This window comes from Meriones unguiculatus, chromosome 19, assembly GCF_030254825.1.
Source record: "Meriones unguiculatus strain TT.TT164.6M chromosome 19, Bangor_MerUng_6.1, whole genome shotgun sequence".
In the NCBI taxonomy this organism is placed as follows: Eukaryota; Metazoa; Chordata; class Mammalia; order Rodentia; family Muridae; genus Meriones; species Meriones unguiculatus.
In genome coordinates this window covers 66695270-66710252 of record NC_083366.1, presented here as the reverse complement: position 1 = coordinate 66710252, position 14983 = coordinate 66695270, and the positions used below count along the sequence as shown (strand labels likewise).

Below are 14983 nucleotides of genomic sequence, written 5' to 3'. Positions count from 1 at the left end.
TGAGCTTTTCACAGATATGAGAGTGCTCTGGGGGCAGAGAAGCACCTGGCCTCATTTGTAAGGTGTAGGCTGGCGGCTGGGGTAGTTATACGAACTTCAGGCTCACAGCTGCTGAAAGGACTCTATAATCTGCAGTGGGGGTTCCCTCAGAGAGCCACGTTTCTCTACGTTATTTCTTCTTACATTTTTGTTCATTGTACTCAGTTTTAGAGTAGCCTAGCGGTCCTCAGCCCCTCTTAGTCTTTCCCCCAGGTTTGCTGTGTTCAGGCATCCCCTTCCCAGTTTGCTCTTCACATTGTTGAGCTGGGGAATCCTTTGTCGGTCTTCTCCACCCTTGGGTCTCCTCAGCTCCCACACTTGCAGCTGCACCTGAGCTTGCTCTTCTGCAGCCCTTTCTGCTCAGCTTCTGTGCAGGCTTCCCGGAATGGCTTCTCCCTGCTCCAGAGCAGTCATTCTTGATCCACCCTCTCCATCCTTCACAGCCAGATGCAAAGATCTGCTGAGAGATTTCTCTGAAACATTTACATATGCCAGCTTCATTTAAGCTAGGCTGGTAGAAATGGCAGAAGTCTGCTAGCACATCTTTCTTCATGTTCTAAAAGATATATTCCCATGTATTTTATGAACATGTGAGCTATCTCAGCATAAAGTTACAGAGTGTTTCCAATTGCTGTGATGTGATTGATGGGCCATAAAATGTTCAACATGCACAGTGCATCTTCAGAATTGTACTCTGTCAACACAACCCCAATTTAGAACATTCTCACTTTTATTTTTTTAGAACGATTTATTTGCTTAAGTATGTGTGTGTGAGTGCATCTGTGCACGCAAGTATGGCTGTGTGTTCATATGAGCACAGTGCTCACAGAAGGCAAAAGAAGGGCGTTGGATCCCCTGGAGCTGGAGTTACAGTGGTTTTGAGCCACTTGATGTGGGTTCAAGATCCCAACTCCGGTTCTCTATATGAGCAACCATTTCTCCAGCTTCAACTTTGGAACAGTTTTGAAAAATGAGACTCAAACTCTCTAGTCTTCAATAGCACACTCCATTTTTCCACTCCCCCCCCACAAAAAAAATTACCTATTTTTGTTTATTTACTTTTTTGTCTCTATAAGTTTGTCCACACTGACTAGCTCCATTTCTGTTGTTTCTCTTGTCATGAAGGGAATTGTTCTGTTAATTTCATTTTCCAACTACTCATTGCTAATGTGTAGGTAACCACTGGAGTTTTGTCCATAGGCATTGTATTATATGCTTTGATAACCTCTTATTTGTTCTAATACTTTCCCGTGTGTGGCATGCTTATTGTGTTATATGCGTTGATAACCTCTTTTATTTGTTCTAATACTTTATATATTTCCTAGGTATGGCATGAAATTTGCAAATAGTGGTGTTGGTTCTTTCTGAGCATCTTCATTTCCTTTCCTTGCTAATTTACCCAGTAGGAGCCTCATCCGGCTGCTCTTGATCTGTGGAGGAAGCGATCAGACTTTTCTGGCTCAGTCTGATGTTAGTGGTGCACAGCTGTGTTTTGCCCTTTATCAGCTGAAGAGTTTTTAGAGTCAATTTTTATCTCATTGAATTTTGCCAAGTACTTTTTCTGGGATAATCTTGGCTTTTCTTGTTTAGAGTGTTAGTGTGATGAATCACTCTAAATGCTTTTCAGTAATGACCCACACCTCTATCCCTAGTGTAAATCCTAAGTGGTAGGTAATTCTTTATATGTATTGTTGGATTTGATGGGCTTGTATTTTATTTGTACCTATATTTATGAGAAATACTGGTCTTTAGTTTTCCGTTTCTGTAATCTTTGTCTAGTTTAATGCTAACCTTGTAGGACATGGTCTTTCTGTTTCTATTTTTATACAGGCTATTAAAATTGCTTAAGTTTCTTTAATAATAGAGGCTTTCAAATTACTCATCTTTACAAAACACCCTTTGGGGGACTGCAGAGATGGCTCAGGGGATCAGATGAGAGACTCTCAATATAGAGGACACCTGATGTCAGCCTTGGGCTAACACACGCGCACACACAGAGGCAGACCAAACCGTCTTTCTCTCTCTCTCTCCCCACCTCTTCCTCTCTTCCTCCCTCTTTTTGTTTCATTGACCTTTCTGTGTTGATCTTCTGTTCCCAGAGTCTCGGATTCTGCTGGTTTTCGTCTCTCCCTTCCTTTGCATTTAATTTGCTATCCTTGCTCCACTTTCTTTGCTTTTAACACAACTTGGCTGAAGAGTCCACATTGGCCTAGAGCTGTGGTCTCGCCTCAGCCTCCTGAGTGCTGGGGTTACATAAGTGCACCGCTGTATGGGCGACGGTGGCTTTGCCCCAGTGTGGTCTGCATCACTGATGCTTCTTTGAGCTTGAGAAGAGTGATGGAGCTTCTGCATTCAGTGAGCTCAGCTGCTGCCGGGCCTATCTGCGAAGTGAGTTACGACTGCAGTTGCATGGGGGTGTGGGTTTGTCTCCTCCCCTCAGCTCTGCTGGTTCTTCTGCAGGTGAACACATTAAAGATCATGATGTCTTGGAGGAGCAGGACCCCAGCATGATGGGATGTCCCTTTCTTTTGGGAAGCCATGCCTTGCTCTGAAATTACTATATCTGCTCCAGCTTTCTTTGATTAGTGCCAGCATGATTCATCTAAACAAACAACAGCATGTATCTACTTAGAGCTAGGCACCAAGTCTTGCCTGTTATCCACTCTGATCATCTTATCATCTACCTACCTACCATCCATTGTCTATCTATCTATCTATATGTCTGTCTGTCTATCTATCTATCTATCTATCTATCTATCTATCTATCATCTTTCTATTATAAATCGTCTATTTACCAATCATATATCTAGCATCTATTTGTCTTCCATCTATTCATCAATCATCTATCTATATGATATTTAAGACTGTCTATTTATCGGTCTCTCTCTCTATATATATACATATAATATGTGTATATATGTGTGTATATATCTGTGTATATATATATATATATATTTTTTTTTTTTTTTGGAGGGGAGTGCTGGGCCAAAGGCAGGGCTGAATCCATGCAAGGCAAGCACTCTATCAGCTGAGCCATTTCCCCAAGCCTTGTTGGTCTCTTTAGGTCTTTGAAGCCTGCAGTTGCAACTGAAGTACCTGGATTGTCAGGTTCCATGTGTGTGCTGTGCTTTCTTGTTCACCAACTTCTTCCTCGACCACTTGGTCTTCCATATTTAGATGCAAGTGTGTGTCAGCTTTGGCCTTAAAACACAAATCGAATAATTCATAAGAGAACTACTTACAGCAGCCATGTGGGAGTTGGTCTGGGGACACAGGTGTGAGCCATTATTGAAAAGCATTCAAAGCGACTCATCACACCTGCAAGCTAAGCAAGAAAAAACACAATTATCCCAACACAGGAAGAAGCGGCATTTGATAGAATTCACCGTAATAAAAACTCGCTCTAGAAGCTGAGGGAAGCTTCCACCACCATTGAGGGGCTGACCCTGGCCACCAGCAGCATCAGACTGCATGGATGTAGGTGCAGAAAGCCACACTTAGGAGCCACCAGCATGGCTGAGAGGTTGTTGTGTGTCATGTCTCTGCATCCTGTTGCCTGTTCACAGTCCTTCAGCCCCACCTGCTCGGTCTTCTGTGGTGCGTGTACACGTGTGTGCTTTGTTTTTCCTGTGAGCACCCAGTTACCCTAGCACCGTGTTCACCTCTGCTGTAGTATTCTAGAGGAAACCCCCAGGAATTGTGTTCTGCTGGCCCTTTGTAAGTTGCACTTCGACACTACTGTGAAGATCAAAGTGTTTGCCTGTGCAGTGGCATCCAACCCAGTGCTTCACACACAGCCGGCAAGCACTCTGCCCAGCCCTGACTACTGCATGAGGTCTTGGCGTGTTTCTCCTCAGCCTTTGTCTGCTTTTGAGTATTACCTTGGTTCTTGCTGCATTGCTACTTCTCAGGTGGATTTAGCGCCATTGTGTTCAGAATCTGGGCTGGTCGTGCAGATGTGAGGGAACGGCTTTGAACCTTGGCCTCTTGTAGAAGGACATGCTTCACTTGTTTTTTAGCCGCTTTCCTGGTTTTCAGATTTGTAACAAGTAGCTGCCAGTAGGATTTGTCCACATCTTGCTGAGAGTGTTGCTTGGTCATTCTTCCAGCCTCTCTTTTCTAGCTGTTACTAAAATGTGATGTCCCCTAAGGCAGCTTTCAGGAGTGTCTGAGCTAAGCTATTTCTCATGGTGTGTTGATTCTGTTTTTTTTTTTGTTTTTTTTGCCAGACAGGGTTTCTCTGTGCAGCCTTGGCTATCCTGGACTCAATTTGTAAACCAGGCTGGCCTCAAACCCACAGAGCTCCGCCTGCCTCTGCCTCCAAAGTGCTGGGATTACGGGTGTGCTACCACTTCTGGTTCCCGATTCTGTTTTATTAAAGAATGCTATTTATAGTAGTGTGTGTGTGTTTTGATTTTAATTGTTTTTCTCTTAATGGATTGTTAAGTGCCCTCTACATTGCCTGTTAAAAAAGTTGATACAGGGCTGGAGAGATGGCTCAGGGGTTAAAAAGAGCCTTTGTTGCTCTTGTGAGGGTCTAAATTCTATTCCCAGCACCCACACGGCAGCTCACGGCCTCCTGTGCCTCCAGTTCTGGGGACCTGACACCCTGTCTCTAACATCTGTGACAACAGGCGTCCATGTGCAAAACAAAACACCCACACACCTAAAGTAAATCTGAGCACATCTCTGTTGCCTTTCACAGGCTCATCTTGCTGTGCTGTTCAGGATCATGGGAGTCTGTGTGTTGTACATGGATTTTGACTCCCCTTGGACCATTTTCCAGGCTGTAGATTTTCTTGTTGTCAAATAGACTCTGTCAGCAGTTTTCAGTGGCTGATTTTTTAATATATACATTTTTAGTAATAAAGATTAAGTTATTGAAGTTGGAAAATTTTTAAGTAAAAATATACATTGTTATGGTGAAAATTTAAAAAAAGCATTATAGAAGGATACCACATTTTCAGGCACTTTCATGAAAATTAAGACTTTAAACCCATCTTGAGTTCATGCTGTGATTCAGTCTTTCTGGTATGTTTCTTGCATTATTACTGTTCTTATTTTCAGGCACAATGGAACATCAAGCCCCTTTTGTTTCACATTAAAAGAAGTGCAACACTGTCTGTAAAAATATTAGTATAGGGAGCTGGGGTATAGCTCAGCTGGTAGGGTGCTTGCCTGGCATGCAGGAAACCTGGGTTCAGTCTGCGTTGATGCCTAAGCAGGGAGAGTGATGTGTGTGCCTGTAGCTCCAGTTTATCCTCCACTATGTAGTAAGTTCAGGACCAGTCTGGACCACATGAGATCCAGTTAGTCCAGTGATGGAGAGCTGTATGTTGGCTAGTTCTGCCAGCATGAGCTGTGGGGGGTATAATAAACCTGGATGCCCTTACTGCTGGTGTAGCTTACTAAGGGCATTGCTTAAGGATGGTGTAGCTGACTGACAGTGTAGCTTCCTGCTGGCTTCTCCCATCAGTTACTTCCTTCTAGAGTCTCTCCCACAGGCAGACTTTGTGATTTCTTAGGGTCTGTCAGTCCAGCTGACAGTCAAGATCAACGATCACACGTGGCCGACACTGAGAAGTACAGTGAGTGTATGGTGAGCTCTGTGGTGAGCTCCACAGTGAGCTCTGGAGTGAGCTCAGCTCCACCGTGAGCTCCACAGTGAGCTCTGGAGTGAGCTCAGCTCCACCGTGAGCTCCACCGTGAGCGAGCTCTACACTGAGCTCTACCCAGAGCTCCTGGGCTGCTGCGTCTCATAGTGTCCAAATGGAAGCCCTCAGCCAGGCAGTTGTAGTCACGTGTTCTTGTCTCAGCACTGGTTCCTCTGGAGGGATGTGCTGTAGGTTTCTGCTGTGATGTGCTACAGTTCTCTGTGCTCTCTTGTCAGCTCTTAGTCCTCCTACAGATTTAAAGATCATTTACTTCCCGGTTTCTTTCGTTTTATACCTTAGGCCTAAGTGGCCAGTCTCAGTGCCGGACTGCAGAGTGGAATTCCTGTGTTGTTTCCAGTGAAGTTAATTTCTAAGATTTTAACATTTCTATTTTTTTAAAAAACATTTTTATGTATATGAGTGTGCTCTCTGCATGTACACCTGCAGGCCAGAAAGAGGGCATCAGATTCCATTATTGATGGTAGTGAGCCACCATGTGGGTGCTGGGAATTGAGCCTAGGAGCTCTGGAAGAGCAGCCAGTGCTCTTAACCACTGAGCTATCTCTCCAGCCCACATTTTAAAATATATTTTTAGATTATTCACTGTTAATGTATAAAATGTAGATGTTGCTAAATTCATTAATTAGCTCTGTAGGATTTTTGTGGGTTTTGTAGAGTTTCCTTTGTAGACATGCCCCTGTGAGGGGCATAGTTTTACTTTTCTCTTTTGCATCTTGATACCCCTTTGCTTTCTCCCTGGCCGAGTTGCCTTGTTGCCTTGGCTAAGGCTCTCAGCCCTGCGATGAATGGCCGTGTTGCCAGGAGCCTGGTTTTGCTGTTGTCTTTGCTTAAAGACTCATTCCATCTTTTATGGTTGAGTATGATGTCAGCTTTGGTTCACCCAGTTGCCTTTGTCACATTGAGTTAAACTGTTTCTGGTTGTGCGTGTTGCTTTTCAATCAGAGGGTCCCCAGTTTGTCAGGTTCTTCTCTTCTATTGAGGAGATGGTCATAGATTCAAAAACTTTACAGTGTTCTGTCAGTGCTGTTCATTGCCTTGATTTCTGTGTGTTGCCTTTGGGCTGTATGAAACCTAATTGTTCTTTGTGCTTTTAGACCTTGACCTTCTTTAAATGTGCTGTTTGTCAGAGTATTTGGAAAGCAGTGTGAAGGTGCATTTTAAGGCTATGTCCCACTGGGCGCCTCGTTTCATCGCTTGCTGCTAAGACCTTGTAGATGTCGCTGGCGCCGCCGTCCTGTGTGACCAGGCCCTCGGTCCCGTCATCATGCGCCTTCTTACCTCTTAAGTCCTGAATCCTTTCACTTGTTTTCCCTTGGTTTCCAGCAGCGCCAGCCTCAGCCAAACAAACCCTCCTTCTGTCATCTGACTGCAGGGCACCGTTAGCTGCTACCCTGTCCCTCCTCCCAGTCCAGAGGCAGCAGCCCCGCCCGGGATTGTCTGAGCATGCGCATTGTTAATAACCGGTTTCTACCTACTCCTGGCCCTCCAGCTGAACACCCGACTTTCCATGCTGTACTGTAAGCGGCCTCTGACCTGTGCTGGCGTCTTTACTTTGGTTGACTGCTTTCAACCCCTGACCACGCTTTCTCTCTGTGGCTGCTCTGTGCTCTCTCCCGTGCGTCCTCTGTCCTGAATTCAGTCCCAGTGTTAGTTACTTTTCCTGTATGACAAAATACCTGAGAGAAATGCTGTAAACCAGGAAGGAGTTGTTTGGGGCTGTTGGTTTTGGAAGGTTCACCCTTCAGTGGTTTGGGCCCACCGTTCGTTTGGGCAGGACATGCTGGCAGGAATATATGGTGGAGGACGGCGAGCAGAGAGAGGGAAGATAGGAAGGGGCAGGGAAGACACAGCCCCCACACTCCGTGCTCACGCCTTCTGCTGCTTTCCTGTAATTCTATGACACCGTCGCTCCGTCAAGGGATTAATTCATTCCCTAGGTTAGAGCCCAGAGCCCTGCTCTGGAGATCTGGTCAAGCCTCCTTCCCAATGAGGTTCACCTTCCTACCTGCTCACCCAGCTTCTGGCTCAGCTCAGCAGAGCCTTTCCTCCACCATTTTCCTTTGCGGCAGCCATGCCAACCTGGCCAGAGTCACCATGTTGTTTGATGGCTGAGTACTGAAAAGTTCACTCAGTACACGCTTTCGCCACTTGAACGTAGTGCAGTCATCCAGGAGTGGACTTAGATAGTCACCTCCTCACTAATGACACACACCTAAGCAGGCCAGGATAACTGGACCAGTGTGGAGGCAGATTCCCAGGGAAAGTCCTCAAATCTGCAGTCAAGGCCATTGAATTCGGATATTTTGTAAACAAAGGATATTACACAACTGGAGAATTCTGTGCATTGACCTGCTTTAGAAAGTTAGTGTGGCTGCTGCACCTGGGCTGGGGAGTCTGGGTTTAGATGAGAAAGCAGGGAGAGCTTGGGCTCTAGGGGAAGGATAATGAACTTTTAAAAAAATTTTGGGTAGAGTCTGAATTGCTTGTAGATCTGAATGGAAGTGTTGTTGGGTTAAGTGTGCAGGGCAGAGGTCAGGAGGAAGCCTGGCATAGAAGTGCTAAGACGGTTACATCAGCAAGGAAGAGTGAGCTGCCTGCAGCTGGAACAGCAGCAGAAAGCGGGTCAGAGGCCTGCGTGCAACAAAACTGAGATGAGCCAGAAGCTGGGCCAGCAGGTAGGGAAGTGGGAATCGTGGGAAGGACAATGATGAAGCATGTTGTAACTACCACTGTCTACTGTGTACCCTCCCTACTCTAACTATTAAAACCTGTAAACACGGCAGATCCCTTTGGAAAAGTTGAGGGGCCCAGGATGCAGAAATTCTCCCCGTAGAGTGAAGTGAGAATATTAAACACCAATTTGATTTGATAAGGTTTTAGCTGCCATACTAATAAAAAAAGTTCTTGTTTTGACAAGTAATCTTAACTGTAGAGAGGGCCAGCTTTGCGGGAAGCCTTGGTTAAGAGGCAGGTTAGCCACCTGCCAGGTTAGTTATATATAAATATATATTTGCTGTAGTCTGCTCTCTGAGTGCCTTACTAACCCGAATGTATGTGCTTCTTCCCCTTCTTAATTAGGAATTGTGGTGCTTGGAATTAACAGAGCTTACGGAAAAAATTCACTCAGCAAAAACCTTCTCAAAATGGTGAGTGTAAGATTAAGCTGTTTCTAATATTAAAACATATTGTTGATATGATTTTGAAAATGAATTTTTCCTTTTCCTTTTTTGCTCTCCCTACTTTGGTTTAGTTATCAAAAGCTGTGGATGCATTGAAATCGGATAAGAAAGTTCGGACCATTATCATCAGAAGTGAGGTCCCTGGGATATTCTGTGCTGGTAGGTAAAATAATCTCTTGTTTTGAAAATTGTTTTCTTTATGTGTATGTATGGATCTGAATGCCACGTGTGGGTTTTTGGGGAGGCTAGGAAAGGAGGCTATGCCTCTTGGGGCTGGTGCTACAGGTATTTGATGGAAACTGAGCTCAGGTCCTTTGGAAGAGCAGCAGGAGAGCTTTCTTTCCAGCCCCGTGTAAAGGAATTTTACCGTCACAGTGTGGGCTGGTCACATACTTCCTCTGCAGTGGTCCATTCTCCGGTAAGATGCTCTGTGGTCTGAACTATTACCAACAATTCCTCTTTGTCTCCTTTTCAGTTTCATAAGAAAAGACTATTCTTAGTCTGTGAACATTGGAAAGACACTTGCAACATGTGGATTGTTTTAGCCATTGAAAAAAATGCTTGGGGCCATTAAGATAATTGTTTGTGGGAAATGAATCCTGTGGACCATTAGTGGGGAGAAACCAGGTCTCAGGCCACGGTGCTCTGCTCTGAGCAGTCGATTGTCTCTTTTTTTTTTTTTTTCTCAAGATGGGCTTTTTCTTATGTAGCCCTTGCTGTCCTGGACTTACTTTATAGACCAGGCTGTCCTTGAACTCACAGAGATCCCCCTGCCTGTGCCTCCTGGGTGCTGGGATTAAAGATGCGCACTACCATGGCAGCTTGCTCAGAAACTCCTGAGCGGCAGCATATGCGTCATGGTGGACTCTTAGGCGCAGGCCGGAGCTCGGAAGGGCACTGTGTACAGTGTCTCCCACCCCGTGACTGTGTCCGTGAGGAGCGGTGTTTTCACACTGGGGGCACGTTTGTGCTTTCACTTAGTGCCCAGCATTAAAGACTGTTATCTCATGGTTTACCTGTTAGTACTTCTGAGCATGGTGGGAAGGAATCTGCTTTCCTCAACAGCCTAGGCGACCACTACCAATAGCAGGTGAGAAAACGGATATTTTCAGCAAAATATAAATGGGGTAGTTCCCCTAATTGTTCCAGGGAAATATAAATGGGGTAGCTCCCCTGATGGTTCCAGGGAAGCACCTGGGGTGTTTCACTCACTGCACAAGTGTTTACTTACTGAGAACTAGCCGCTATGCCTGGGCTGGTACTGAGAATGCTGGGTACTTACAGTTCTCAGGAGGCATGGTGACTGTCTTTACAAGCTTGGCCTCCCCCAAATCCCTGGAGAGTTTTATGGGATTTAGGCACATTTGGTGCAGATGAGTTATATGCTGGCTTTGGTAAGGTTGTACTGCTCCCTTAAAATGCAACGTACCTTAAAAGGCAACGTTTTACTGGGTGTGTAATCAAGAAGGTGGATATTGGCCTCGCATGTAGGGAGTGGAGTTCCCAGTACAGGCTTCTGTTCTGTCTGCCCAGGGAGGCTGATGGGGTGATTTAACTAAGTGCAGCCTTGGTTTGGCCCTTGGTTACGCCAGTGGCTGGCTCTAGGATCTTTCCCTGCCATCCCCCACCCTGAATTCCAGGTCTGTGGGTGCTGACTGTTGTCATATGCAGCTGCATAGTGTTTGCATACAACTCCTTCATCCTTCCATGTACTTTAGATGCTTTCTGGGTCACTTGCAATGCCAGAAAACAATCTCACAGGTGCAAAAATTGTGGCTACATGGCATTTAGGGAATGTGCACGAGGAATTCAGATGGCGTTTCTCCACACATATCTCTGCCTTCTGGTTTAGTTGGATCTGAGGTTGTGGAATCAAGGCAGCAGGAGGCCGCACCGCTCCTGGTGGAGCTTACGCCCAAAGTGTTAGATTCTCAGGCTGAGACTTGAGCACCAGCCCCAGACAGTTTGGGGGGGAAGGCTATCAGGAACTGCCTCTGAGGCCTCCGGGGTGCTGCAGGACAGCTGGTTGGGATGTGGTGTGCTCTGTCAGAGGTGGTGACTTGCAGAGGCAGAGCACTTCAGGTGCTGTCCTTTGGACTGTCTGCCGGTCCTCATTGCCCCCTGATTGCCCCGTGGTGATTACTCTAGCCATGCTTGGCTTCCCCTTTGTCCCGAGTCTCTGTGTGTGATGCTGTATGATGAGACTTGAGGGTTTGGGTACTGCCTGGTGTTGTCTGTTTCAGGCCATGCACTAGTTGTTATATTAAGTCAGCCTGATTATCCCAAGTTAATTCAGTGTCTGCTCCTATGTATGTTAAAACTTTCTGCATAGTCAGGGTATTTGTTCACATTTTAATTTATAAATGATTTTTGTTTTGGCTTTTGTTTTTCCTTCTATATTCTGTTAAATACTCAGTGTACTAGATAGTTTTGGGCAGTTTGTTTATTGTCCTAATCCGCAGCTCTTCTCTGAAGGGTGTCCTCTTCATAAATGTGTTTGAGATAGCCCAGAAGCTCTGTTTGTGTTTGTGTGGAATACAGTTCTAGGTCACAAAAGAGACCGTAACAGCTAATTGTAGCCTGTAATGTAAAGTCTTAATTTTGGTCAGCCTGTGTTTGTTAGTTGCACCTTGCGTGCGTGCAAGCCTTAGTTTTTTGTTCTGGAGTACTAGAGGCAGCCAAGCCTTGGCGCTCCCCACCCGTGTCCACCCACTTTGAGAGTTCTGCATGCCCCAGACGTGCTCACCTTCCCACCAATGTCCTGGGTTTTCTTTGTACACCCGTGTTCTACTGGCCCCGAGTTCATTTCTGAAAACCTGAAGCACCTGGTGCGGGCAGCCTCAGGTTTCTGGAGCACGGGGAGTGTCTTTGAAAACCATGCTTTGTGCTCTCAGAACACAGCTCGGTGTGTGCTTGCCCCAGCGAGCCCCTCTGACAGCATTCACCTGTACTGTGTTCTTAGGGTTGTTGGCTTGTGTAACTCCTTGAGTGTCCAGACCTGCTCCTGATTACTGACAAGGTTTCTAGCTGTTGATATTTGTTTGTTTCTCTTTCCTTTTCTCCTTAAATGCTGTGAGAACAGGTAGTTATTAATGAGTTATGAAAAGAATTCCTACATAGTATTAGAGCTTGGACCAGGTGGGTTTTGACGTCCCATTTAAATCTCTTCTGTAGAATTGAAACTATTTTTTCTTTTTTACTAATGTTTCAAATAAAAATAAAAAATAGATTCCAGCTGAGCATGGTGGTGCATGCCTATAATCCTAGCACCCTGGGAGGCAGAGGCAGGGAGATCACTGTGAATTCTAGTCCAGCCTGGTCTATAAAGTAAATCTCGGACAGTCAGGGCTACAAAGAGAAACCCTGTCTTGAAACTCCTCCCCTCTACCACAAAAAAGGGAAAATATATGACAAAGTCTACAAAGAAATCTTGCCTCAGCCTACATTCCATCTCTCGTCCAATAAAGACATTTTATCATTTTTAGCTTTCCTGTTGTATTGTAGCACACAAATGTGCAGGAGTAGTAGCGTGTGCTCAGTGTGAAGGCTGCTATACATCAGCAGAGAGTGGGCGCGTGCACATGTCCCTCCTAGCCTCACTCCAGCTGTGTGGACGGTTTCCAAGTCAGACCTTGGATGGGCTGATACTGTCTTTGTCTTGAAGCTTTCTGAAATGGTAATTTCATTTATGTGTTGAGCATATATCTCTGATGTACATAACCTTGAATAAAGCGGGGTGCATCGGTGCACTTTCTGTTGATAACTGAGCTGTGAGGGTAACTGAGCTCCTCAATTATTCTAAAGGAAAGGTTAAAGCTGAAAAAGGCCTCACAGAAAGTCAGATCCTTGCACTTTGTAGAGAGTGGTGACTGGTGAGAGCTTCATTTGACGTGCAGGCTGTTCTGCGCTCCTCCTGTGCTGTGGACAGATCTCAGGACTTCTCCTGTGCTCAGTAGGTGCCGTATCCCACCCCCAGGTACCCCAGTGCTGTCCTGTTCAAGACCTTGATTTTTAACCTAAGACCTCAGAGGAGCAACCCTCCATCCCCAAGCTCACTGTCTCCATGGCTCTGCACCTCGGGAGGCATAGTGTGGGGTCCTTGTAGGTTAGAGCCAAGTTCCTGGCTCCTGGCTGGCCTCTTTCAAACATTGCAGGAGAGCTGTGTGGTGGTGCCGGGTGGGTGGGGGATCAGCCCTGCTTGGCTTTGTCCTCTATGCTGTAGAGGAATTGTGTATTTGATTTTAAAGTTCACCTTCTTCTCCCCTTACACGTGCATACATGCTGTAAAGTTGGTTATTTCCAGATATTTAAGATTTCTGTTCAGCTTTTAATAAAATCACCTTTATGAAATTTGGAAGAGTCCTTTCAGCCAGGCTGCACAGCGCATAGAAGCTGCTGGAAGCCGGACTCTATAGTCAGCTGTTTGTCTTTATGCCTCTGTTCTAATACCAAGTAGTAAATTCACAGTGCTGTTTTTACCATAATGTTCTAAAATGCAATCTAACAAGCTTTGGTTTTGCCCCATTGCAGTTTCTGAAACAGATGACACTCAGTTCTTGGTAGTGATTCCTCTGTGCAGGAGTCTGAATTGAGTGTTTCACTGAATTATGCCAGTGTGGGTTTTTTTTCCCCCAAAAAAGTAAAGGTCGTTTTACTTCTGCTTTTGAATTCTAGTAAATCGTGTTATGACTAAGGACTCCTCACTAAAACCGTCAGCACACGTTCTTAAATGCTGTGTGTTCAGATGTCATGACGGGAATAGAACGTGGGAGCCTCTGACTAATGAAGAAATCTATTTAAAAGATTGCTTCAGAGTCTTGGGTTTTTGCAGTGATGTATCATACAAGTCAGTTCTGTAGGAGTGAATGGGCAGAGGATTATTTTCCTGTTTTGTGTTGCATGCAGTTTTTTTGCATAAAACATTGCTAAATATTTCTTTGAGGATATGAATTACTTATAATGGCATTTACCACTTTGAAATGTATACTTGATGTTTTAAGAGAAGCTTAAGCCATGAGGTACTCATGGTAAACAGAGAGCGTCCATTTGCACAGATCTTTTTTCTAACAGTCTCATCAGGCAGAGGTGTTTGGAGCATTGTGGGGGAGGTGGTAGGTCTTTGTGTCTGGCCGTTTGATCTACTCTAGTGCTTTGCTGTTTGCCTGTTTGTGTTTCGGTGACTTACACCCTCCTGTTGAGCGACTGTTTCCTGAGCTGCTGGTTTTCTGCTCAGCACTTGATGGTTGGCTGAGGTTTTCACTTTTTGGCTTTACACAAACACATCTGTATCAGTCAGCGCTCAATCATAGTGCTGAGGTCACTGACATGATGAAGTCTGAAAGAAGAAAGGGTAATTCTGGTTCTGAGTTCTTGGGTTCCAGGTCTGTGCTTGGTGGCCCCTTGGCTGGGCTGTGGCAGCTCAGCGCATCGTGGCTGGGATGGTGTGGAGCGCCTCGCAGGGATGGTCACGTTTAAGCTACAGTGGTGCCTGGGACATTCACAGACAAGTCTGTCGCTGGGAGATTTTATTCTCTTGGGGGAGTGGGGTACTAGGTCTTATATAACTGTACCAGCCATGTGCAAGGTTCGGAGTCAGATGCCAAGTCACAAACAAAGCAAGACTTTCAAACTAAGAAGCTGTGAGTGTGTGTGTATTTGAGTGTATGTGTATGAGTGTGAGTGTTTGTATAAGTGTATGTGTATGAGTATGTGTATGAGAGAGAGAGAGAGAAAGAGAGAGAGGGAAGGAGGAAGGGAGAGGGAGAGAAAGAGAGAGAGCAGAGAGAGCAAGAGCGAGCGAGTACTCTGGGTCCTCCCGTGCATCTGTTGCTTGTGTTACCACGTGGCATTATGGCTTTAGTCTGTACTTTTCTAATGAGTCTGAACATCTTCTCTCGTGCCTGTTTGTCACAGGTTTATTTTTTGGGATAATGCCTATTCAGATATGTTTTTTTATATTTATGTCTTGTGTTCCATGTCCCCTGGTGTGCCCCCAGCCCCCATGTCTCCATTATCACTTTCTCTGTTTCATTCACTGTCTCCTTCTGCCCTGCCTTCTCCACCTTCTCTTCATTCACCTTTTGAGGCGTA

At 45.4% G+C, this 14983-nt stretch overlaps 1 protein-coding gene across 4 annotated transcripts in view; it reads left to right on the top strand.

Annotated features, from left to right (window-relative positions):
* Auh (AU RNA binding methylglutaconyl-CoA hydratase) overlaps nt 1–14983 on the top strand; it is an 85852-nt gene that overhangs the window by 2205 nt on the left and 68664 nt on the right. For all 4 annotated transcript variants that reach the window (XR_002476641.2, XR_002476642.2, XM_021643585.2 and 1 more), the window contains exons 2-3: nt 8793–8860; nt 8965–9052. Coding sequence is in view for 2 of the 4 variants with exons in the window: in XM_021643585.2 (XP_021499260.1) it covers nt 8793–8860; nt 8965–9052 (156 nt within the window). In the remaining 2 variants the exon portion in view is untranslated. The remainder of the gene's footprint in view (nt 1–8792; nt 8861–8964; nt 9053–14983) is intronic.